Source organism: Cheilinus undulatus, linkage group 10 (genome assembly GCF_018320785.1).
Source record: "Cheilinus undulatus linkage group 10, ASM1832078v1, whole genome shotgun sequence".
NCBI lineage: Eukaryota > Metazoa > Chordata > Actinopteri > Labriformes > Labridae > Cheilinus > Cheilinus undulatus.
The window spans coordinates 28,056,878-28,081,033 of record NC_054874.1 but is presented as its reverse complement, the minus strand read 5'-3'; the positions used below and the strand labels follow the sequence as shown (position 1 = coordinate 28,081,033).

The 24,156-nt window shown below is 38.4% G+C and overlaps 1 protein-coding gene across 1 annotated transcript; it reads right to left on the bottom strand.

The window, feature by feature from the left end:
* Positions 1-1,385: 1,385 nt before the first annotated feature.
* bicc2 (bicaudal C homolog 2) lies at positions 1,386-20,849 on the bottom strand. The gene is made up of 19 exons (XM_041798208.1): positions 20,573-20,849; positions 16,637-16,683; positions 16,225-16,294; positions 16,023-16,102; positions 15,628-15,789; positions 15,480-15,533; positions 15,039-15,254; positions 13,479-13,730; positions 13,212-13,343; positions 12,724-12,913; positions 10,538-10,671; positions 10,237-10,442; positions 8,324-8,429; positions 7,808-7,847; positions 4,817-4,980; positions 3,927-4,149; positions 3,681-3,841; positions 2,068-2,167; positions 1,386-1,952 (listed from the first exon to the last, which is right to left on the bottom strand). The coding sequence occupies exons 1-19, from the start codon at positions 20,847-20,849 to the stop codon at positions 1,822-1,824; spliced, it is 2,745 nt and encodes a 914-aa protein (XP_041654142.1). The 3' UTR covers positions 1,386-1,821.
* Between the last annotated feature and the right edge of the window lie 3,307 nt (positions 20,850-24,156).

Below are 24,156 nucleotides of genomic sequence, written 5' to 3'. Positions count from 1 at the left end.
GTTTGGTGGAGTAAATAGCATGCAGTTCAAAATTTTGGGCTTAAAAAGAATAACCAGCAGTGGCCAAAAACAACACTAATGAGAGTAAGAGTGATGCAAAATGAGCCATAAAATGAAAACAATTAAGTGCAAGAGGCGTATACACTGCAAAGGTACACCATTTGATCTATTATTGATATTAAAAAAAGGATTAAAGCAGCTTTAAAAGTGCCATCTTTACTTATTCCAGTTGCTCTTATACAAAATAAAGCTGCAGCTTGAGATTCATTTTTAGAAATAAGAAGTTCAACTGTTTGTCACGGCAGCTCATGGGATCATTTCAAGTTTGAACTCAGCCATGTGCAAAGACTTCAACTCTACCCAGTGAAGAGTCCGAACAGCTCTCCAAAGTCCTCCGGCTGCAGATTGCTGCAGGTCCTTCCAGGTAGTTTTCATTCTAGCTGTGTGATCAAGCACCGATTTGAAGTCAGAGCCACGGGAGAGAGCAATTAAGTACCTGACAGAAGAGAAATCCAGCAGTGCTCCCAGAGCGTGAGGAGCAGATTTGAGGATCACTGGTCTAAATCCTGCCTATGTAATTGGCAGAGACATTGTAATAAGCAGGGATCATCTTGCACTAATCTGTCACAGCCCACCACTTCCGCTCTCTCTCTCTCTCTCTGTGTCTCTCTCTCTCTCTCATGCCTGGCTTCAGCTGCACCCGCCAGCTTGTGGAGCATCTGAACGGATCAGACCCCCCTCATGTCGTGCCCCCCGGTGGAAGTTTCTTGGATCTCTTGCCTAAATGTGGTTACCAAAACCTTACTCCAAATTTACACATTTAGAGAGATTATCCCGTTCTGGTGAAATTTCTGCCAGTGAAGTCCCTCTGAAAGTGCTAAATAGCTGTTTGAATCCCTCTGTTAAATAAATTAAACAACTCATAAGCTGTTCCGGTGGCTTCACTCCTGGCACAGGTGATAAATTGAATTAGGACTTTCAGGTGAGCACTCAGGCAGGAGAAATGACATTAAAAGAGCATCACATTACCTTTTAAACCACTACAAGTATTTTTCATTCTTATCTGATTATTGAAAGAGTGTTTTTCAAAGTTAAATCCACCTTTTCCCCAAGCTCTTTCATGCTGTTTCCACTGTTTATTTCTCAAACACATTTTTCTTGCAACACAAATGTGACTTGAATTTCTGAACACAAAGTGTAACACCAGTGCCCTCTGGTGGTGGGATCATGAATATAAGAGCAAGGTCTGTTTACACTGGATTTCAATAAAAAATGGTTCTCTAATGGATTCCCTGCTAACCTTGCAATATGGGTAATTTCCAGTTCCACATATATCTATAGATAATATTAATAAAAAACCTTTTAAGATGGATATCCTTGATTTTAGCATTTTAATCACACTTACTACTATAATACAATGTCATTTATTCTTTTAAATCTCTATGTACAAATGCATAATATTGGTTAAACCATTTTAAACACTGGTCAAAGCATAGAAGTTTCCTAAAGAAAGGCACTTATCATGATAAAAGACACCACAAAAGATCAACATGGTCCTGTCTTTGTTGTGTTTCTTACAGTTTGTTTCTGTAGAATCAGAGGTTTGAGAGAAGAAGACCTCCTTGTCTAAAATCGTATAAAAACCTTTGGGGTATGGCTGTAGATTAAAGGCAATGGATTCAAACGTTTCCTTATCTTTGCTGCTCTTCAGGGCAACTTCATGCTCACCCATTTATGGTAAATAGAAAGCAGATTAGACATCTGTATACTTTCTCTGAGGTGAATTATCTCCAGCAGGATGGAGCTCATTGCTGGCTGCTTTTACCAGCGATTACTCTGAGCAGCAACCTCCAGATCCATGATTCTGGGTAGCCGACCGCTTGCCCCTCCCTCCAGATATCCAGGCTTCACCGCAGGTGTGTCTGAGAGCCTCCTCTTGCTCCTGTTCAAGTCTGGACAGGAAGATAAATAACTTCATTAAATTCCCAACACAAAAGGAGGCAACAGCCAGAAAACATACAGATGGAGACACAGATCAGAGTCCAAGCTGGAGCAGCAGATTCTCACCTGAGATCGCCAGTAACATCTTGCGCCTGGCTCCAAAGGTGGACACTCCAACTTCCTTCAGGTCGTCATCAGACAGAGTGAGGAATGTCTGGTAGTCAATCTGGATGAGAGCAGATAAAGGCTAAATCATGAGGCTCATTTATAATAAATGACACATTTATCGATGAGGGACAGAAGTGTGTGTTCTTGTTTGTTTTGTGGGAAAGGTGGTTTAGGCTCTACAGCAGGTGTCATCAACTACAATTGCACAAGGGCCAGATTTGATCTTGACAGACGCTTCATCAGTCAAAGCTTTGTGGGAGATTGGCAAAGAGAAAGCCACGGAAGAAGAAAACTTATTAAGTCCTGACTAGAGTTCACCAAAAGGCATGTGGGAGACTCCATGGTCAAGTGGAAGAAACTTCTTTGGTCAGATGAGACCAAAATGTTGCTTTTTGGCCATTAGACAAGATGCTAAGTTTAGCGGACACCAAACACTGCACATCACCACAAACACAACTAAATGTTGACTTGAAGTGGGTTAATATTTACACAGTCACTCATTTGACTTACATATTTTTTATTTGACTGACATTACTTTGTAGAAATCTGTTTTCACTTCGACATTAAAGAGATGTTTTGGTCAAAAAAAAGCCAAATTATATTGACCATGGGAGATTTACAAAATCAATAAAAGGGTGAATACTTTTACAGGCACTTTAAAACCACTGCTGTAAGTGATGATCAAAGTAAATATGGATGGAAAGGGTTCATTGAAAGTTGCTACCATAGACAGCTGCCTGGGAGTGAAGCCAAAACATTTAGAGCTCGCTAAGCTAACTGGCTGCAGTTTAATTCATCATTCCCAGCTCCTCCATGTTAACAGATGGGAAATACAGTTGAAATACTTGTCAAATAATTTTTGTCAAACCCATAGTCGGTCGTAAAGGTTTGTCACCATCACACTGATTTATCAAATGACTTCAACAGCATAGTGTTAGTTCCTGTTGAGATGGTATTTTGGCTTTACTTTTGTCAACATAATGCTACTGATGAATTTTGGTTACTCTTTTACTACTACTCTTATTACTACTTTTACTTCAATGTTGCTAATGTGTAATGGTCATGACATATCAATTGCCTTCCTGTATTTCTACATTGAAAATACTGTGCCATGGTCATTTTATGATAATGCACTGCACTTTATATATCTCATAGAACAGGGTCTATTTACGGTTTTATTTCTCTAGTGTGTTAGGCCTTAGACTTTAAAATACATATGTGAACATTATAGACTACTTTCTTACCTTTATACAATTTGTACATAATAGGACTTATTTATCGTCCTTTATAATGATCACTAGTGTATTTTTTTGTACTTTGTCTTGTCAGCTGTGGTCCTGTCAGGTGTCTGCCCTTGTTTTGGGACTTTTTATGTATGTTTTGTGTCAGTTTTATATGGGACAACAGATGGAAATTAGCCACTCGCTAAATCTGTGCAACCATGTTTTCATCTACTTTATATGAATGATCAGTGTCATTGCACTCTGTCCCTTGATAAATAAATGAATAAATTAAACTAAACAAAGATACGTATGTCATCCATATTGATATACAGTCTGTAGTCTCTATACCTCTTGTTGCTCAAACACATCAATGTATTTAATCAGGCCAATTTGGCTGAGCAGCTCAGGCAGGTCATCGGTCATCTGGGGGGAAGGGCTTCGCTGACTGCAGGTTGATGCCCTTCGCGATGAGCACCCGCCTTCAAAGTAGCCATTTGAGTAGGTCTCAGCTACACATAAGAAGTAAACGATCACAGGAAAGGTTAATCAATAGAGACTATCTGTACTTAATCAAAAAACAGAAGTGGTACTTACAGGCTTTGTCATTTCTGCTTCTATTCATTGAAGATGCAAACACAGGGAAAGAGGAGGTGTTGGAGGAGAAGGTCAATGGAGGTGAAGAGGGGGAGGATGAAGCAGAGGAAGAAGAGGAGGAGGAGGCAGAAACAGGCAGAGATGAAGGTATGGATCCACGTCGGTCCCTCCAGTTGTCAGAGTCGCTGCCGTTACACACTTTACCCACCTGTGCAGACCATGTCTTAAAGAAAATAAGGTGTTATTGAATATTTAATAGGGTCTCTTTTCTTCAAATATTTCCTCTCCTCTGTTCATATCCCCTTCTTCTTTTATCGCTCTATCCATCTCACTGTTTTCTTAGATGTCAAATGACAAACTACTTCAAGCGATCACAAATTGCAAGAAGTTTCAGAGGACATTATACTCCTCCATTCACAGATTTCATTAGGCAGGTATTTAATCATTCTAAAATAGCTCATTTGCCACTGCTGGCTGAACTGAGTGAAAATCTTGCTCTTATTAACCTAAGTGAGTCTGCATCTCCATCACTGGCTACTAAGCATTCAAAGAGCACCCATTCAGAAGGCTTTTAAAGAGCTGAAATAGGTCAACAGGTTGCTAAGGAGTGGCTGCGTTGAGTGAGGCGATGGTATCAAACCTCAGGTAATTGAGCGTACAAATTGGCAGCACTTACCACACATGGAGATAAATATTTTAAAAAGTTAGAGGGCAGGACCAATAAATGAGACTATGTTGTGGGCCACAGTGGGGGTGCTTGTTTCTCTACACTGCAACTAAAAACAGCTGTGGTTGCCAAAATGGATTCAACTTAAAGTCAGACTGCCTCAGTGTAAAAGTAACAGCTAAAACTTCAAATTATTTTAAAGCAGGCATTAAGACGTAAGTACCTCTTGCTGGCTGTTAATAGTGCTCAGGTAAGGTTTGTAGCTGCGTCGGCTAACATTGCGAAGCTCTTTGACGGCCTCAGCTGGCATGGACTTGGAGAAACCGAGACCACTCCAGGTGTCTGTGGGCGTGCGGACCTCTGTGACCACAGGCTTCCTCTGCATGGCTGTAATGACACAAACAGACAAAAATTATCGTAACTGTCTTTCACCAACTACTTTGGTCACAGTAGACTAAAGCTATGAACCACAAACTGATATCTTACCAGCTAATGCATTAGGTAGCATGCTAATTAACATACTCAGCAGACGAAGAGTAGTATTTCCATTTATTTAAGAGTCACTTGCTAACCCACTTCTGATTAAAATCTTTCCCCATTTTCAGCTGATTTTCTTCCAACCAACTCCTGAAAGATATTTGCTGCAGAACGGAAAATTCACCAGCTTGTAGCTAGTTTTGTCTCTTGCTGCCATAGTTTATTAGCTAGAATGTGTTTTGATAGTTTTAATGCAGGACGGGCAACACAGAGTATATCCCAGCATTTGTGTGTAATTTGAAAAACTTATGCTAGTAAACAATAAGCTTAGGATGCTAAATTTATCTGTGATCTTGACAGAAAAAGCAGAGTGGATCAAGGCTGTCCATAATTTGGGAAAAAAGAGAAAACCGTCTGAAGCCCAGAATGGAGGGGGCATGGAGGTCAGCAAAGACCTGCAGCGTGTCCCAAATCACACACTAAGTGCATAAGTGCAAAAAGTGCATTCACACTGTGTAGTATATTCAAATGCAGTACTCACACTAAAAAGCGTCCGAGACTTGAGTGTGGAACAATGCACCCTAAATGAACGCCTTATTGGTGGTGTAGCCTATATTGTACTGTTAGCATGCTAGCTAACATCAGCATTTACTAGCTAGCTAGCTAACCTGCTAACAGCAACGGTTTCAATCAAGTAAAGGCATTTATTGCAAATTTAATAAATGGTCTTTTAGTGAATAATGTTAACATAAAACACAAGCTATGTTGATTTAATAGTTGGTGAAAATAGCTGACAAAGTTTGGATTACTATTGCCTAAATTGCTGTTTAAAAAGAATTAGAAGAAGAAAACAGGCAGTTAAACTGTCATCACTTCCTGTTTGTGCAAAATGGCAATGGGTGATTTGAGACAACACAAAATTACAGCAGAGTACAGCTGTGTTTTATAGAGAACAAAATTAGGATTTAAATATGTACACGCACTTGTTAGGTATTTTTTCTAGTACAAACAAGTCGGTGTGCATTGATAGTATAGTTGTGGGATGTGCAAGGGGTGCAAGAAAGGTGATTAGCTATGATCAGAGGAATAAAATTTGCAAAGGATGTGGGTAGATTTACAGTATATGAGGTAGATCAGATAATTAAGGATAGTTGATTGGTGCATATGCAGAGAGACACTTTACCACAGAGTGCCTTCTTAAAGTAATTGAGTTACAGTGAATAGAGAAATTACTTACAGCATTTGAGTATGGCAAATGGAGTAAATTAGTAATTAGTATGGTAAATAGATTAATTATTGCAAATGTGCATATGAGATTACGCTTTTATCACAATGAGCTTTCTTTCAGTATTTGAGACACAGTAAAGCTGTAATGTCAGACTACAATTAGCCATGGCAGGACCTGCCAAAAGCTGGGATTACAGAAAAGAAAGGAGTAGAAAAGGAAAGAGCTGGTTGAAGAATTTAACCCTAAACTTTTCAGGTCAAAAATGCTGATCTGACTGAAGGTGGGGAGGCTACCACTAACTCTAGCTACTGAGGCAATATGCATGTATTCTCAATATTATCAAATCACATCAGTGAGGACCTAGCCATTTTTGTGGGCAGTCCTGAATGGAGTGTTGATTCTCTGCAGAGTTTTCACTCAACATCAAATTATTTATGCATTTACCAAGCTGCATTAATGACACAACTCTAAATTCACTCTGACATTGTGTCAAACAGAGGCCTACATAGTGTGCCAATCACAAAAATGCCTTATAAGTCAGTGACTCATCCAGGGTTCAGGTGTTCAATGATGAACAGACAGTGCTTTTATCCAGCATGTTGCAGACCGAATGACCAACTGATACAATGAGTCACACGACACTTAGCACTGAAACAGAGAGCATGTGTGAATGTGATAAAAACTTGAAAAGCACTGCAGAGACTGTGATATCAATCTGATTTTAACTGGTGGGTCGTTTTTTCTGTGTGTTTATGTGAGTAAATGTCCCATTCATATACTGGCATATGGGCATCTTAATGACTGTGAGGCAGATGGCCCATTCAAACTGCTAATTCATAATCCCATAAAGCAACACTGAGGGAATTTAGCAGTGTTTGGCTGCAGATCTTTGCAGTATCTCTCACTCTACAAGACGGATGAAGTCTTGTCTCCTGTGAGTGTGTGCATGTGTGTGAGAGGCTCTTACCAACTGTGTCTGGATGCATTGTGAATCTGCCCCGTGTGAATTAAGAGGGAGTGCCGGTGCTGCTCTATTATAACTCTGGCACAGTGCAGCACATAAACAGATCCCCTTCATCAGCTGTGCTGGCAGTGAGCAGTGCAGATATCAAGGGCCTCTCTCTACTCGGGATATTAATGTGTCACTTCCATAATGTCTTTGAATAAACTAAAAAAGATACTTTATCATGGATGATCACATAACATTAAATCATGTCTTAATAAAATGACTTAAATGTGTTCAATTGTGCAGAAACTCTATTTTTTCTCTTGATATGATGTTTAAACAGCTGAGCAGAAATACTAACTAGTATGTGCCCTCCTCAGCAACAGCTTGGGTTTATATGTGCAGCTGCTTGATGACCAAAAAACCAATATAAAGTAATTATTTTGAACCAAATGTGTTTTTAGGTCAATAAAAACACATTTTTTGCTTTGCTGCAGTAGCCTGTGCATACCCTGTAACAAAAGTTGGACCAAAAGAGAAATCAAACATTTAAAAGTGCTTACCTCGGGTTGCAAGCAGTTTCTTCTTCTCATAGTCATAATCCTGCAAAGCACAAACAGGAAATAGGGTGAGTAAATAATGCATGAAATTGAATTGTTTTTTTTCCTCTGGTTGCTGAGAACAGGCACATAGAGGCTAACACATCATGGTGCTACGACAGTAAACTCGTTAATCCTCCATGCAATAACCTTTGAGAGTGAGAGATGACAAAAACAGTAAGACGGAGAGCAAACAAACACAGGAATTGGTTTTAAAATCAGACTGCATCAGGGTCAGGGATTTGTAAATTGAAAGGTTACATAACACAACAAATGAAATGGTGCTACTGTTTTCTATTTCTCTTCAGTCTGAGGCAGAAAGTATAAGGATATAACTTTTGTCCCTCTCTAAACGCTGTACAGGAAGACCTGATTGTCAGTCCTCTGAGAATAACGTTGGCCAGATAAATCTGTCAGTAAATGTAGTGCATCATTTTGTGGGGGCAGTAAAGTAGACCTACAATCCCTGTTTTTCCTCACCTCAGCCTTAGATGAGTCAGCGGTTATGTCCTGAGCCAGCACCACATCTCTCCTCAGGCTATTCCTCCGCTCACTCCTCCCTCCCTCCATGTCTGTATTCAGCAATCTAGTACATTGAGGACACACAGAAAGACAAGGTAAGGTTAAACTGTGATGGCAAGTATCAAAGGATTTCAAAGACAGGGCGGTGATGCTCTATAATTACAGATGGTATAAAAGAGGAGCGGCTCCATTTAAAGTGCACTGTGCCTCAAAGAGAAGGGCATTTAGGGGCAGACACTCAGCTAAAAAAATGAATCTTGAAAAGGTTACTAGCTGCCCTCTCTTTATGTCAGTTTTCTGTGGTTGTAACATTTGTAGATTCTAGAGAAATCCTACACAGGAGGATCTCTCAGTTTGTGTGTTTACATGTTTTTACCATGCTGCATGACAGATTAGTAACATCCTTAAAGGTACAGTGTGTAATATTTCCACTAGGGGCATTTAGCAGATCAAACTTGGTAAAATTGAAACATAGTATTTATAAGTAGGCCTGTCTAAATTAGTATTTAACCACGTAAATATATCAAAATGTTCTATTTTCATTAACTTATGATAAGAGATTTATTCATACACAGGGTCCCACCATGGACTCCATCATCTTGGAATTTTGCATTTTGTATGTTTCAACAGTACCACAGAAGGGACAAAAGAACAGAGGTGCATTTTTAGATCCTACACAGGCTCACAGCTACAACTATAAGTTAGCATGAAGATCTAGAATCTGACTGTTTTATGTTGCTAATACCCCAAGTTTTACACACTGTACCTTTAATGTAAAACTTTCCACAGGAGGCTATAGGGGAAGTTTACTCCAAGCTGCTAGAAAGGAGGCTTTTCTGATTGTAGGATACAGAAGGAACAATGTGGGTTCCCTCCTGGCTGTGGGACAGTGGATCAGCTCTTGACCCTTGCAGGGCTTCTTGAGGGAGCATGGCAGTTTGCTCATCATGACCACGTGTGTTTTGTGGACGTGGAGAATTATTATGATTGTGAGAGTCTCAACATAGTCAGACACGTTCCTGGTGTGTGTTGACCTCCACCAGGGCTGGCCTTTGCCACCAATTCTGTTTGTAATTTTCCTGGACAGGATCTCTGGGCGTGGTAGGGAGGTTTCCAGTTCAGGGACCTTAGAATTTCATCTCTGCTGTTTGCAGATGATGTGGTTCTGTTGGCATCCTTAGCTGGGAACCTCCATTAGGCACTGGAGCAGTTTGCAGCTGATACAGTGAGATTGACAGATGGATTGCTGCAGTAGTGCTGCAGACTGTTGTGGTGAAGATTTACTGGTCAGTCTATGCTCACTTATGCTCATGAGCTTTGTGTAACGACCGGAAGAATGAGGTCCCAGATACAAGCCGTCAAAATAAGATTCCTCAGGAAGGTGGCTTGGCTCTGCCTTAGAGATAGCGGGAGGAACTTTGATAACCAGAGGGAGCTTGGAGTACAGCTGCTGCTCTTTTATGTCAGAAGGAGCCAGTTGAGGTGGTTCAGTCATCTGATCAGGATGCCCTCCTGTCTTTAAGGCATTTCCAACCATCCATCCAATGAATGGATGGATGGATGGTTGACCTTTAATGTCCATATATGGCCATAAGACTACAGGGCTGTGTGCACTCAGAAGTCCCACAGGATCAATTAGAGAATTAGTAAGACATTGGAATTGTCCAAGTAAAGATAAAAAACAGTTGCAGTCTAATGCTGCTCAAAATAAAACCCATATATGATGTTTACATGATATTTAGTGGCACCAGAAAACCAAAACAAAAGATAAATTGGTCAATATTAGTCATTCAGACAGTGCCATCACAAGAAACAATGTACATCACACATTACATGTCTTGGGTGTGTAAGTTAGTGGTGTGAATGCTAACCTGTATGTTAGCACCTGGCCTGTTGAATGGCGTCTGCCCTGGACAAAAACCTTGGTGATTTCAGGACCCTGGAGGCTCCCCCTTCGACCCATCTGTCCCACCCTGCTGATGCTGCTGACTGTATCACACACCTCAGACGATGCCATCACGTTGACCTTAGAGCTCTCATCCTCTGACTGGCCGGACAGGTCTTCATTTTCAAGAATCTGAAGAGGAGGAGAAAGTTTAGTTCTTGGTTTTTAATTTGACCCGATTTGATTTTTAAGAACTGTTACATTTAACTAACAGGATATGAGCAAACCTTTTCGAGTGGCCGGCTGTCATTTCCTTTCAGCACTGTTCTTCCCTCATCAGCAGGAGGGGGTAGGCCTGGCGGAGGTGATGGGCGGGGCTTAGTGCCTGTCAGCACCTCTGGAATGGGAGCAGACACTGAGCCTGTTCCACAAGAGGGGACATTAAAGGAACAGTTTAATTGCTTTAAAAAATTGCCTTCACATGATGAAACACAAGCAACCGCTTTTCACAAAACTCATAAAAAGTATTCACCCCTTTGGATGTTTTACCCTTTTATTTATTTTACAGATCAACCATGGTCAATATAATTTGGACTTTATGAAAAAAAATACAAAACCCCTCTTTACTGTCAAAGTGAAAACAGATTTCTGTAAAGTAATGTCAATTAAATAAAAATATGTAGTGTAAAATTACTGACTGCATAAAAATCCACCCCCTTTAAAGTAAGTGACCTGATTCAACAGAGGTTCAGCCAGTTGGTGCTAGTCTCACAATAAGTGAAATTGGGATCACCTGAGTGCAGTGAATGTGTCTCAAGTGATTTTAGTATGAAGACATCTGTGAAGGTCCAGTCACTGGTTATCAGCATCTCTGGCTACCATTTCCCCATGAAGACAAAAGAACACTCCAACCCACTGAGAGAAAAGGTTATTGAAAAGTATAATTCAGGGGATGGATACAAAAATATTTTCAAGGCACTGAACATCCCAGAAGCTTTATTGGAGAGTGGCATGTTGAAGAAAAATCATATTAAATCTGGATTAGAGTTTGCCAAAAGGTCTCTGGGAGGCTTCATGGTCAAGTGGAAAAAGCTCTTTGGTCCGATGAGACTAAAATGGTGCTTTCTGGCCATCAGACAAACACTATGTATGGAACACCGAGCACTGCACATCACCACAAACATATCATCCTCTCTGGGAAGCACAGTGGTGGCAGCGTCATGCTGTGGGGATGCCTTCAGCAACCAGCCCTGGAAGGTTTGTAAAGGTAGAGTGTAAAATGAATAAAGCACTCAGAAAAAGCTACACGGAAATGGTTTTAAGACAAACAGGTGAATATTCTGGAGCGACCGAGTCAAAGCCTAGACCTTAACCTACAGTAATAGGGATTTTGTGGCTGGACTTGAAAAGGGCTGTTCACGCCCGATCCCTATCCAACCTAACAGAGATTGAGCAGTGTTCAGATGTGCAATTCTGGTTGAGACCTGTCCACACAGACTCAGAGCTGTGATTGCAGCCAAAGGTGCATCTACTAAATACTGACTTAAAGGGAGTGAATATTTATGCTGTCACTTATTTTGACATTACTTTGTAGAAATATATTTTCACTGACATTAAAGAGTCTTTTTGTACTTTTGTTTTGTCAAAAAAAAGCCAAATTATATTGATCACCATTTATTTATAAAATAAATAAAAAGGTAAAACATCCAAGAGGGGTGAATACTTTTTATAGGCACTGTAGCCATGCAGTCGATTTTAAAAATACAAGTGTCAGCAACAGTGTGCTTCAATCAAATACCACTAGCTGGAGAGAACAAACTTTTATCCACAAAAATCTTATAGAATATGGGATGATTAATGAGTATAGATGCCTTCTTTTTGTAAATTGGTTTAGAAGCATCAAAGAACTACTGTCATCCTTCACCAGAAAACCCAAGAAAGAAATTGTATTTTTTAATAGAAATAACTGGGAAGTGGAGCAGAGAAGATGTAATTACTTTATGCATTGAACAAAAATGCAGCAAAAGGTGCGACACTGAAATAATATGCTAGGATGAAAAGATGACCCTACACTGTCAGAGACGCTTGTGTTTCTTTTCCGGTCACAAGTTCTTTTGAGAGTATTTATATGATTATACTTGAATGTGTCTCCATCACCTTTACACTCACTTTAAATCAAAATTAAGATTTCTTGCATGTGCAAAGTAAAGTAATGCAGCAGTATTTGTTTTCTTTTCTTTTCCCACCTGTATGTTTGTGGAGGACCAATCTGAGTTCAAGTCTACTTACTGTTTTTATCACAGTCACCTTAGTATCCACAAGTTGGTTATGAAGAGAGGTAGCAGCCAGCACTGCTGTGAGCAATAATGCCTTTGTGGATTTTCCTTTAACCCTGCCCACATTAGCTTTTCAACCACCATGACATCTGAATGAAGACAAATTTACACAAACACTTACATATATGTACGCTCACCCTGCTCTGATAGTCGAAGCTGCTGCAGCAGCATGTTGAGCCAATAGTTGGTGATCTCACTGCTGGCCAGTTTAGGGTCAGGGGTCATCTCGGTTCCCTTGGAGGCTTCACAGGAATCCAAACCAAGGAGCAAATGACGAGCCTCATAAAGACAGGAAATGTTCCTCTCCAAACCTTTTACAACCACTGACTGAAAGACACACACCAATACAAAGTTCTGCATCAGTATTCAACGCAACTCAGCACATAGGACTGCAGGGCAGAGGATTTGCATCCAATATCAAAGTGAATATTGAAGAAATATTTCAATAAACATTATTTATTTAATCCGCTGCATATGAAATAAGCAGTCACAAACTCCACAGTCAACTCTGAGAATGAAAGTTATTTTACAAATGAAAAAACTTCAAGCAAACAAAAAAATAAGATTACCCTCTCTTTTTAGATTGTTGTTTTTCTGTGTAAGGCAGAACAGGATAAAGGTGTACCTTGTTGGTCTGTTTTATTTTGGGTTTGACACTGATAAAGACTCCCAGGTTTTGCATCATCTGAGCCAGTTTACAGGGATCTGCCTCCCCATCTTCTCGCATGTCAAACATCAAACACACAGGCAGACAGTCCTGGATGGGCACATACAAAAAAATCACAGAATATTTAACGCAGTAGTAAGGTAGGATACACAGATCACAGAGAAACACAGAAAAATTATAAAACATAATTCTCTCCTAAAATAAAGCAAAAGTAGTCCATTCTACCATGAGCTGCTGCCGGGCGAGACACACCCCATCAGGGCTTCCCTGGATGAGGAGAGAGTGCGGGCTTTGAGGGGCACTGAGGTCTGGTAGGATGATCTGGGTCTGTGTCTGGTGCATGATGCTCAGGAAGTGAGCTCCATTCTGGCCCAGCAAGAAGAGGTGCTGCTGGGAAGTGACGTCCAGCTGACTGCTCACTATCCCACCTGAAAGCTCAGAGCCAAGAAGCAGCTCCATCAGGATGCACGTCGCCTTCTGAAAGAGGGTAAGTCGTAAAGATTGAAATATCATGTGTGCATAATAAAGACAGAATACAAGACGTAAAATTCTGATAAAAGAGGGTATACAACATACAAAAGTAATTTATAAACAATACAGAGGGTAAACAAGATGTAACAATCATGCAAATAAAATAAAACTGTATACAAGATTTAAAAACTATGTAAATTACAACAAGAGATACAAGAAGTAAAACTCATGTAATATTAGAATATCATAAGATGCATTACAGGATGTAAAACATCATCTAAAATATGATGAAGATGGTATAAGATGCAACTGTCCAATATTTGATAAAAAATAGTGTGCAAGATGTAAAACATCAACTAATATTTCATAAAGATGGTATACAAGATGAAAAATGCTTCTAATACATGATAAAGATGGTATAAGAGATGTAAGAACTGTCTAATATTTGTAAAGGTGGTTTACAAAATGTAAACATTGGCTCATATATGATAAAAATGATGTACAAAATTTCAAAATGTCTATTTGATAAAGATGGTATACAAGATGTAAAAACTGTTTACTATTTGATTAAGATGGTTTACAAAATATAAAAAATGTCATAGGCTATATGATAATGACAGTATTAAAGACATAAAATAATATGACATAAAGATTTTTCAGTTGTTTTATTCAGTAAATGTAAATTAAGTTCATTTAATTTCATTCTATCAAATGTTAGCTTATCTAAGGTTAGCACAACACAATGTTACCTATCTACTCATGTCAGTGTGTTAATTTAAGCTTACTAAAGTTTGGTTTAGATTTGCTTGGATGTGTTGAGGTTATTTTAATGTTGTATAACCTATCTGAACTAAGTTTTGATTTGTCTAGTTTATTGTACTTTGATTTGCTATGCTAATCTTAGCAGTTTAGTTACCTTTACTTTCATTTAAATTAGTTAACAAAAAGCTACTAGCATCTTTTAGCCTAACCTAGCATAGCCTAGCTTTGCTCATCTCCTCTTACTTTATATTGGTTTACTTTATTTAAGATTAGTTTAGTTTTACATTGGTGGAGTTTTAGGCTTATCTGCACTTAGATAACCTTAGACCAGCATAGTTTTGTTAATTTTATTTTATTTTAGCATGGTTTATACTAATGCAGATTGTCAAGATCATCTTAAGTTAGCTTCATTCATCAGTCATCTGTGGATGAGCTGTTGAAGAGTCTCTTTATGAACATAATTACGTGTAATATGTTTGACAGAAGATGGGGTATGAAGAAACACTACTTTCAGTATGAGGCAAATTATCATTAAAATATATGGACACTGACCTTGACAGCAGTTGCGTTGCCCTGTAGGCCCCACACGGTACAGCAGCTTTCATAGAAAGCCGGTTGAGCCTGAGGATGTGGTGGCACTGCCCTGAAGCTCACACTGACCCCCAGAGTCTGCACTACCTGCTGGATAAGGGGGGAGCTCGCATCTGGCAGAGCCTGGGGCACCAAGCTGACAGGAAGGTCAAATGCCATTGACAGAGGCTGCAAATCCTAGGACGAGGAAGAGTGGATAGAAAGAAAAAAATGGTGTGATGTAACAGAAATCAAAGAAGAGCTATGAGTCAGATGGAGTGATATCTGTCTTCTTTAAGTCAGCCTTTCTATTTTTTCTTTTATTGATCACTGTGTTTTGACAGGACTGAAGAAATTAAGCTGTGGGACAAATAAAAGTCAGTCCTGAGCAGTCTCAGCTCAGATTAAACATTGACCACTCACTCGTATCCTCCTCCTGGCCTCCTCCACTCCATTGATGGGACCAGCAATGGAGACCTGCCCAAAGTTCAAAAATAAATTCTTAAAACTCAGTTTGTTTTAATTCCTATATTTTTTTAGCAGCTCCCTGCAAGTCTCTTATCTTATTCACCTGGTTGCTTTTCTCTCCAGTTGCATTGTGGCGGTTGGAGTCTGGGAAATGGATGTGACAGGATGTGACCTCCATCACCTTTTTGATGTTACCTCCACCTTTTCCAATCACATGGGAGTGTTCTGTATAGGCCACGTCCATCTTTAGAGTCACTTTATTCACCTGAATAATAAAGAAACAGTGCTCTGATTTATGCGTACTACTTGTAAAGATGTCCATGGGGGCAGATTCAACATAAGAATTAGAAATTATAACACTTTGAGCCCTTTGGCTGCAAGCACACAAGTTAAACGCTGTATTTAAACATGCTGAAGACTCTTCAAGACAGCAAAGCAGAAATCATGAAACATACAAAAGCATGTCTATATCTGACTTCTGTAAATCAGAGCTCTCACCCTGGTTTCAAGCACTTCCAGTATCCTCTTTTTTGCTTCTAAAACATTGGCTCTCTTTCCTTCCACCTTCACATGTGGATCTAGAAGGAAAGTTTAGTTTAAATGCTAATCAATGATTGTGTTGCATTTAATGGTCAACGGGAAATCAATCTGTAAGAAACTAAACAACACTAGGATGAGTGTAAAACATTGAAGCTGTAACCTTTTTTTGACTTGGCTCCGATCTTCAGCTTGGATGGCCATTTCACCTGAGTGTCGGTTTCTCTCATCACCTGTGGGAAAAAACACAATAGGTGAGTGTGTTAAACAAAGACAAGAGAGCCATTGTATGCCACAGAGATACACAAACTCCTTCCTACATATACAACCACTAAACACCCATAAACACATCCAGACACAGTGTTCAATCTGAGAATACAAAGCCTGATTTGCATTTCAAAGACTGTAATTACCAGCTTTATAAAACCAGTTATCAGCTGATGCAGAGGATGGAGCAAATGTTAAAATGGTGGCAACGCTGCACACTAGGCTCTTTTATTGAGCAGAGCTGATTATATGTTTTATTGTTTGATCTTTGGGAATTAAATATGAATTTCCTGATGTGGAGTACTTACTCTCTCAAAAAACTGCTCTCCTGTTTCACCTTCTCCATTTGTTGGAGCTGAAAGACACAAAGTGAAAAAACAAAAAATCAAACATTTCTGCTGTCTGATTTGTCATGTGGTGTTGGTCAGCAGAACAATATTCCTCTGTTTACAGTGTATGTGTATGTGTGGAAAGTCAACATGCAAATGTTGACTCGGTTCAAATTTGCAGAGTGACTTGAACAAGAGGTTGCCGGGAACATAAACAATTTTAAAAGGCCATTGATCCTCAGTGACATTTACAGGGTACAGAGAGGGAGGGGGTCACCAAGAAACACCCTCAAACCCCACCTCCATCACCATGGGTTACGCTGGCTGGAGCTGAAGAATGGGAAGAGAACAGTGTGGGGTGGAGAGAGAAGGTGGCGGCTGAGGACGGGGCCACCACAAATTAGCCTGGAGACAGCTAATCACATTGTGGCATTTGGTGACGCATGGACCTCCCACTAGTCCAAAATGATGGAAACAATTTTTAAAATAAAGTTTTAAAATTAGATGAAATATAAGATATAAAAGACCTAAATATAGTTTTTGGTTTTTGTATATACACATTTTTAATATATAATATTTATAACACATTAGAAACAATTAAAAAAAAAAAAATAGAAAAGAAAAATAAACAACAACAAAAAGCAAATACAGTATAAAGAATATGAAAAAAAATAGGGTGGAAACATTAAATAAATGCCAATAAAGAAAGATTAAAAAAAATAAAAAGATGTCAGATCACATAAATATCAAAAATAAGAAATAAAGAAATAAGAATCAAAGAGTCATAAGATAAAGAAACTATGTAAAAAGAAGATAGAAATCTAATCAAACAAAAAAGACAAAAAAGACAAAATTAAAGCAAAAATGAAAGAAAGACATTGCAAAAACAAAATAAATAGATTATCAAGAAAAAAAACTAAAAAAACAGAATTGAAGTCAAATTAGATAAATATCAGAAAAAAGAAAAAAAAAAGAAAAAGAAAATGAAGAACCTGATTAGCTCAAAATAGAAGATAGACCAAAAAAATGAAAATGAAAGAATAAAACAAAATGGAAAAAAGTTTGCCTACGTTTTTTCTTGTTTATATTATTCAAGTTAAATTGAGTTTATTCTAGTTTAGTTTATTCTTGTTCTGTTATGTTTAGTCTAGTCTAGTTTAGTTTAGTTAAGTTTAGTTTATTCTAGTTCAAGTTATTCTAGTCTGGTCTGGTCTAGTTAAGCTACATTTAGTTAAGTTTAGTTTATTCTGATCTAATTCATTCTAGTTTAGTTAATTCTATTTTAGTCTTGTCTGGAAAAGTTGAGTTTAATCAAATTTAGTTGCTTTTTAGTCTTGTCTTTAGTCTTGTCTAGTCTGGTTTTGTTATGTTTGGTTAAGTCTAGTTAATTCAATTCAATTCAACTTTATTTATATAGCACATTTTAAACAACCACGGTTGACAAAAGTGCTTTACAGTAAGCAAAACATAAAACAAGAATACATCTCTATCAATAAGTAAAATCAATCAAAATAGAACTTCATATATTAAAAGTAAAAGTAATGCTAAAATCTAAATCTGGCTAGTTTTGTTTAGTTTAGTCTTATCCAATCTAGTCTTGTTTAGTTTAGTTTATTCCCTTTTAGTCTAGTCTAGTCTAGTCTAACTTAGTCTAGTCTAGTCTAGTTTAGTTTATTCTCTTGAAGTCTAATTTAGTTTAGTTTATTCTCTTTTAGTGTAGTTTAGTTTAGTCTAAATTAGTCTAGTCTAGTTTAGTTTTGTGTAACTTAATCTAATCTAGTCTAATCTAGTCTAGTCTAGTTTAGTTTATTCTCTTCAAGTTTAGTTTAGTCTAACTAAGTCTAGTCTAGTCTAGTTTAGTCTATTCTCATTTAGTCTGGCTTAATTTAGTCTAATTTAGTCTAGTCTATTCTAGTTAAGTCTACTCTAGTATAGCTTAGTTTAACTTAGTCTAGTCTAGTTTAGTTTAGTTTAGTTTATTCTAGTGTAGTTTAGTCTTGTTTACCCTTGTCTATTCTAGTTTACTTAAGTCTAACTTAGTCTAGTCTTGTTTAGTTTAGTTTAGTTTATTCTTGTTTGGTCTAGTTTAGTTTAGTCTAACTGAGTGTAGTCTGGTTTAGTTTAGTTTATTTATTGTAGTTTAGTCTTGTTTACTCTTGTCTAGTCTAGTTTACTTAAGTCTAACTAAGTCTAGTCTTGTTTAGTTTAGTTTAGTTTAGTTTAGTTTAGTTTAGTTTAGTTTAGTTTAGTTTAGTTTAGTCTTGTTTGGTTTAGTTTAGTTTAGTCTAACTGAGTGTAGTCTGGTTTAGTTTAGTTTATTTATTGTAGTCTTGTTTACCCTAGTCTAGTCTAGTTTAGTTAAGTCGAACTTGGTCTAGTCTAATCTAGTTTAGTCAACTCTTGTTTAGTCTAGTCTAGTTAATCTTGGTTAGGTTTGGTTCGGTTTGGTTCGCTTTGTTCAGTTCAGTTTGGTTTAGTTTAGTCTGGTTTAATTTACTCTGTTTTTGCTTGGTTTGATTTAGTTCAGTTTAATTTATGCTTGTTTTGATCAGTTTAATGTAGTTGATTGTGGTTTGGATTGGTTAACATTAAAACTCAGTTACACTAGTCAAATGACAATAAAGAAACAAAGAGTCAATACTTTTTTAGTGAAACACCAAAAGATATACAAAAAAACAGACAAAAAAGGGTGTAGGGTAAAGCCTTCACTTATTGCACCTGCCTTTTTCACATTCATTTTTTGCTCAGCTCCTGTTAAATTTCTATACAGCATTAAAGAAAGTACACAGAACTGGAATATATATGAATTATATTTAGACCTTTTGTACATCCAAACTCTGAGACACGTGTGCGCTCCAGTGTTCATACTTTACTTTTATATTTGATAATCATCTTATATTAAAACAGTTTTTTAAACCTACACTGTGTCTCATTTTGTTTTTTTTTCTACTTCTAACCTGTTCTACAGATTGTCTTCATAAAACTAAAACACATCTTGAGTCTGCAGACATACAGCTCTCTGTCTGGTAACATCATACTGTTGACTTTGTACATTAGAGGAGTTATTTCAAAATCTACAAGTTCATTAAATTTGAGTCGGTAGATTAATGAGTAATTTGTGTTTTGGTTCATAATTAGTGCTGTTTCTGAGCCAGATCTCTTTCTTTTGAAGCATTAAAATAGGATTGTGATTGTTTAAAACATTCTCCCCCAAACTTCCACACCGTAGGTAACGTTTTTTCTTCTTCATCTACTGATATGGAGCCCTTAAGAACGTTTGAGTGTTTCGTTTTTTTTTTGTTTTTTTTTTTTATTATTTTGTTTTATTGATGTTTTGTCAAACCAAAATTAAAGAACGGAGACAAAAATGAGGAAAAAAAGAAAAAAGGAAATATACTAATCAGAAAACATGGCTCTATCAGACTACGGTCTGTGGTGCTGTCTTACAGTTTATATCCTGAAGGGATGAGATATCTACTTCCTGTCCTACCTTACACACTTGTTTAAGCAGCTCACAGTTATCAGCAGAAACACTCCAGTTTTCCCATCAGGAGTGCGTGAGGACAAACATGGGTCTCTATCTGAGACTGTCACTCTCTGTCAGGAAGAGTTTTCTGCAGTGACACTGGGGCAGCGTTTGTCATCAACCTGTCGAGCAGCAATAACTTACACGGCTACCTCTGCTTCACTGATAGGAATGATAATAGCAGAAATGACTTCTGAATGCATGAGCTGCTACAGGTCATAAATCATGGTGACACTGTTACAGGAGTTTAGAGGATGGAGGAAACAACAAGAGTGCAGCCTGCTGGAGGCCATGACTGACACACAGGGTCAAATAGATAACAGAAAAAAAAAGAAATAAGGACATAACTTCCAGAAAAATCAGGTTAAACAGAATGATCAAACTCTCACCATACAACATGCTCTCCAGCTTCTTCCGGTCAATCCTGAACCTCTCCTCCACCCACTCCGGGTCCAGATTCTGCCCTCTGCTGTTCTCCTCCTGCATAGGGCTGCCACCACCTTCCTCCTCCTCCTCATCCTCCCTGTCCTCTCTGTCTTGTTGGGCCTTGCTGGGCTCAGGCTTCACTGCTGAGCCGGGTTCTATTCTAGTTTCCAGGTCGGGCTGCTGGGTTGCTGTGGGGGCCGGGGCCAGGGAGCTGTCCTCGGCTGGGCTGGTGGATGCCATAGCAGGACTGAGCCCTTCGTCAGTGTTTGTGTGAGTGAGGATGTGTGAGTGTGTGTGACCAAGGAGACCAGCAGAGAGAGAAAAGAGAAGAAAGGGCTGAGAAACACCCCCTTGTGCTTTTTCTTTCAACCCCCCGCCCCTTTCACTTAATTTAGTACACAAATCTTTCTGGGTCTCCTTTTTTCAAACAGTTTGAAAGGATTTGTGTCTTCTGTAATATACATTTACACAAGAATAATGACTTTACTTCTTTAATACATTTTTTCTATTATGAGAGGACTGTAAAAGCAGACAAACAATAACCACAGCTGAAGCTGAAGCTCACTCTTATGTAAACAAATCCTCTGTAATCCCCAGAATAACATCCACAGATTACACAGATAGATAGTTTGGACCTTTGATAGGACAAGACACACATCTCACACACTCCCAGACTTGCACACATCTTGGAAAGCATCCAAATCACACAGCTAACAAAACAAATGGGTCATCCAGTTAGGTTTATCCACACAGCAGTCAGCGTCTGCCCTCCCTCCCCTTCCCCTGAATGGAACGTACGAGGGCTTGAGATTCCAGAGGTTGAGGTGAGATGGGTGAGGAGGGCGGAGGGTGTACGCTGCAGTGAGTGTTTGGTGTTTGGGGGGGGGGGGTCCAGTCCAGTCAGGGGGTAGAGGAATATTTAGATCCTTTACTAAAGTGAAAGTAAAAAATGAACTTATTTAAAGTAAAAGCAGTTATTTTCCAGAAAAGTATATCATTAGACTGTACATTAACTGTATGTCATGGTGAATATAACTGTATATTATGGTGGACAGGGAAACAGTCGTCTGGGAGTGTAGCCAACTGTTTGGAGTGCCCTCTGCTGACTGGTTACTGTATAGGTCATAAACTCTGCTATCTCAGTGTTGACAGCTCAGACATCGGTCAAACTATAACATTAAACACAAGCTAATCTGACATTAATGTCACTTTCATGCTGATTTCATACAGAAAGTTGCATCCATGCATCTCTCACTTGAATCCTTTCCTTTTGCCTTATGGCCTTTGCACATTAAGGGCGACGGAAATAAACGGCACAAAAATGCAAATAATTCTGAAGTGATATTGTCGCGGCTTTCTATGCACATCAGGACACGATTTTGCAAGTAAATTATGCACATTCTAAAAAAACCTTCCTGCTGCAAAAGTCTGCCCTGTGTTTTCTCCTGTCCTCTGATAAACAGTGATGTATATTGGAGCGGAAGATAAAAGGAAGTTTCTTGCTCTTTCTCTACTCCGGTCTGTGCGTAAAGGCACATTTATGCACAGGGCTAAGGTAAGGGTTTGGATTCCAAAAGTTTAAAGTCAAAAACTTGATTTGCAAAACCTGATTACAAAGCTTTAAATAAAGCCAAGTAAACAGTCTGCTGGAAAAAGCAGACACAGAAGGGAGGACAATAAGGAACAGGACTTAGATGACACAGAGAAGGGTAGGTGATTTCAAAATATAACAGGAAATAAACATCATAATGTGCAAGAAAATATAAACATAACCTTACTAGCTTAACGAGTTGTGACAAAAATGTAATGACTGATAGATTTTCATGGTTGCTGACCACTGTGGCTCCTGGAGGCATTCTCTACCCATTTGGCAGAGTGGAGGGAGAAAACAACAAAAGACATATGTAAACAATCAGTGAACTTTTGATTACCATGAGTTACTGCTTTAACCCAACACAAGTAGCTCCTCTCTGTGGACTGTTCTGACCTGAGGGATCTTTAATGTTTTATCCAAACAAACAGATATTAGAAGAGTCTGGCTGCAGACCACAGAGCTCAGACAACTGTGAGACGCCTCCTCTGTCAGAACAGCAGGGACGTATTTTGTAAAACGTTTAAGGAGGATTTTTTTTTTTCCAGCTCTATTCATAAACAAAGTTTGGCAGCTACATTCATGAAAAAACACATTGCAAACATTACAGAGCAAGACACATTTCATAAATAAAACAGAATAAGGTCTGCTGTCTAATCTGGGATTAAATTATGTATAGACTAGTTTTAGAAGTAGTTTTGTGAATGGTGGCCTGCTTAAGTTGCACTGACATTTGCTAAAGCTAACATAGCTTTGCTAGCTACTTAGTAAGCCAATGTAGCTATGTTAGCTGTTGTAACTAAAATGAGCCAGTGTTTTCACAACTCCCTCTAAGATGGGTCTAGCTTTAGCAAATGTAGCACAATCTAACATAACTAATGTAGCTTTGTTTTCTTTAGCTTTAGCTACTTTAGTTTTGTAGCTGCATTACTTCAAAGCTTATGCAGCTATCATAGCTTCCTTTGCTTTAGATTTAGATATATAGCTAAGTGGCTAATGTAGCTGCATTGGATTTAGATTAAGATACATAATCTACATAGCTAATGTAGCTTTGTTATCTTTGGCCTTAGTTATGTTTGTGACGTTAGAGTTTTATTCGTGGAGGACAAGCTCTTTTCCTGTAAGCAGACTATAATTAGAATTTGAAAATATATATTTTTTACTTTTAACTTTTTGTATCCTCACCCTCACCTTAACCCTTACTCTGACCCTTACCAAAAGTTTAATCCAATTTTATTTTGCAAGTTGTAGAGTGTATTTTCATCCCGACAGATGCAGAATCTCTCCAGAGAGGTCTGCAGGGGGGAAGCATCTGAGATCTGTTGTCTGCAGCCAGACTGTCTTGAAACCACCAGCTCCAGCCTCCACGTGGCTTGGCTACAAATTATGAGAATAGTGGAATACGTCTGCACCCTTGGGGGCGGGATGGCTTCACTTTCAGTTCTCATTTGCACAATGGAACAATGGAAGGAGACTTTATGTCCTTACTGATAAACAGTCCATGATCAGTCCAAGGGCCACCTTGACAATTCACTGAAGTGACTGCAAGGTATTAAGGCAAATGTTTCAGGAGCAACAAGTCCTTTACATTCACATATTGGCCTTTTTAAAGGTTTAAATGTTAATAGATAACATATACAAATAAAACCATTTTTAACTGTGGCAGTAATTCTTGGCATTTATAATAACAATCTTGAAATGATCAGTCTTGGCCTGATCTTTCTGGCTTCTGCTGATCATACAGAGACATTAGTATTCACTTCAGCATGTTTCATATCCATCATATCCTCCTCACAGACACTTTTAATGCTAATTATAAATATTTTAAAAGGTAAGGATAACACTAGACAAACTGTCTGCACCATCTGTCCATGTTTTTAAAAAATCAGACAGGAAGCAGAAACTCTAGGGGCATTGGGAGAAATTATTTAAAAGTTACCAAAAAAGTGTAAATGA

What these genes read in the sequence shown, in the direction of transcription:
- bicc2 (XM_041798208.1), bottom strand. Translation starts at nt 20,849, where the DNA reads ATGGCATCCACCAGCCCAGCCGAGGACAGCTCCCTGGCCCCGGCCCCC. An exon ending in GGCCAGGTGCTAACATACAG is followed by an intron (nt 8,430 to 10,236) that starts GTTAGCATTCAC and finishes TCAATGTACTAG; the next exon opens with ATTGCTGAATACAGACATGG. An exon ending in GAAACTGCTTGCAACCCGAG is followed by an intron (nt 4,981 to 7,807) that starts GTAAGCACTTTT and finishes GTGTCATTACAG; the next exon opens with CCATGCAGAGGAAGCCTGTG.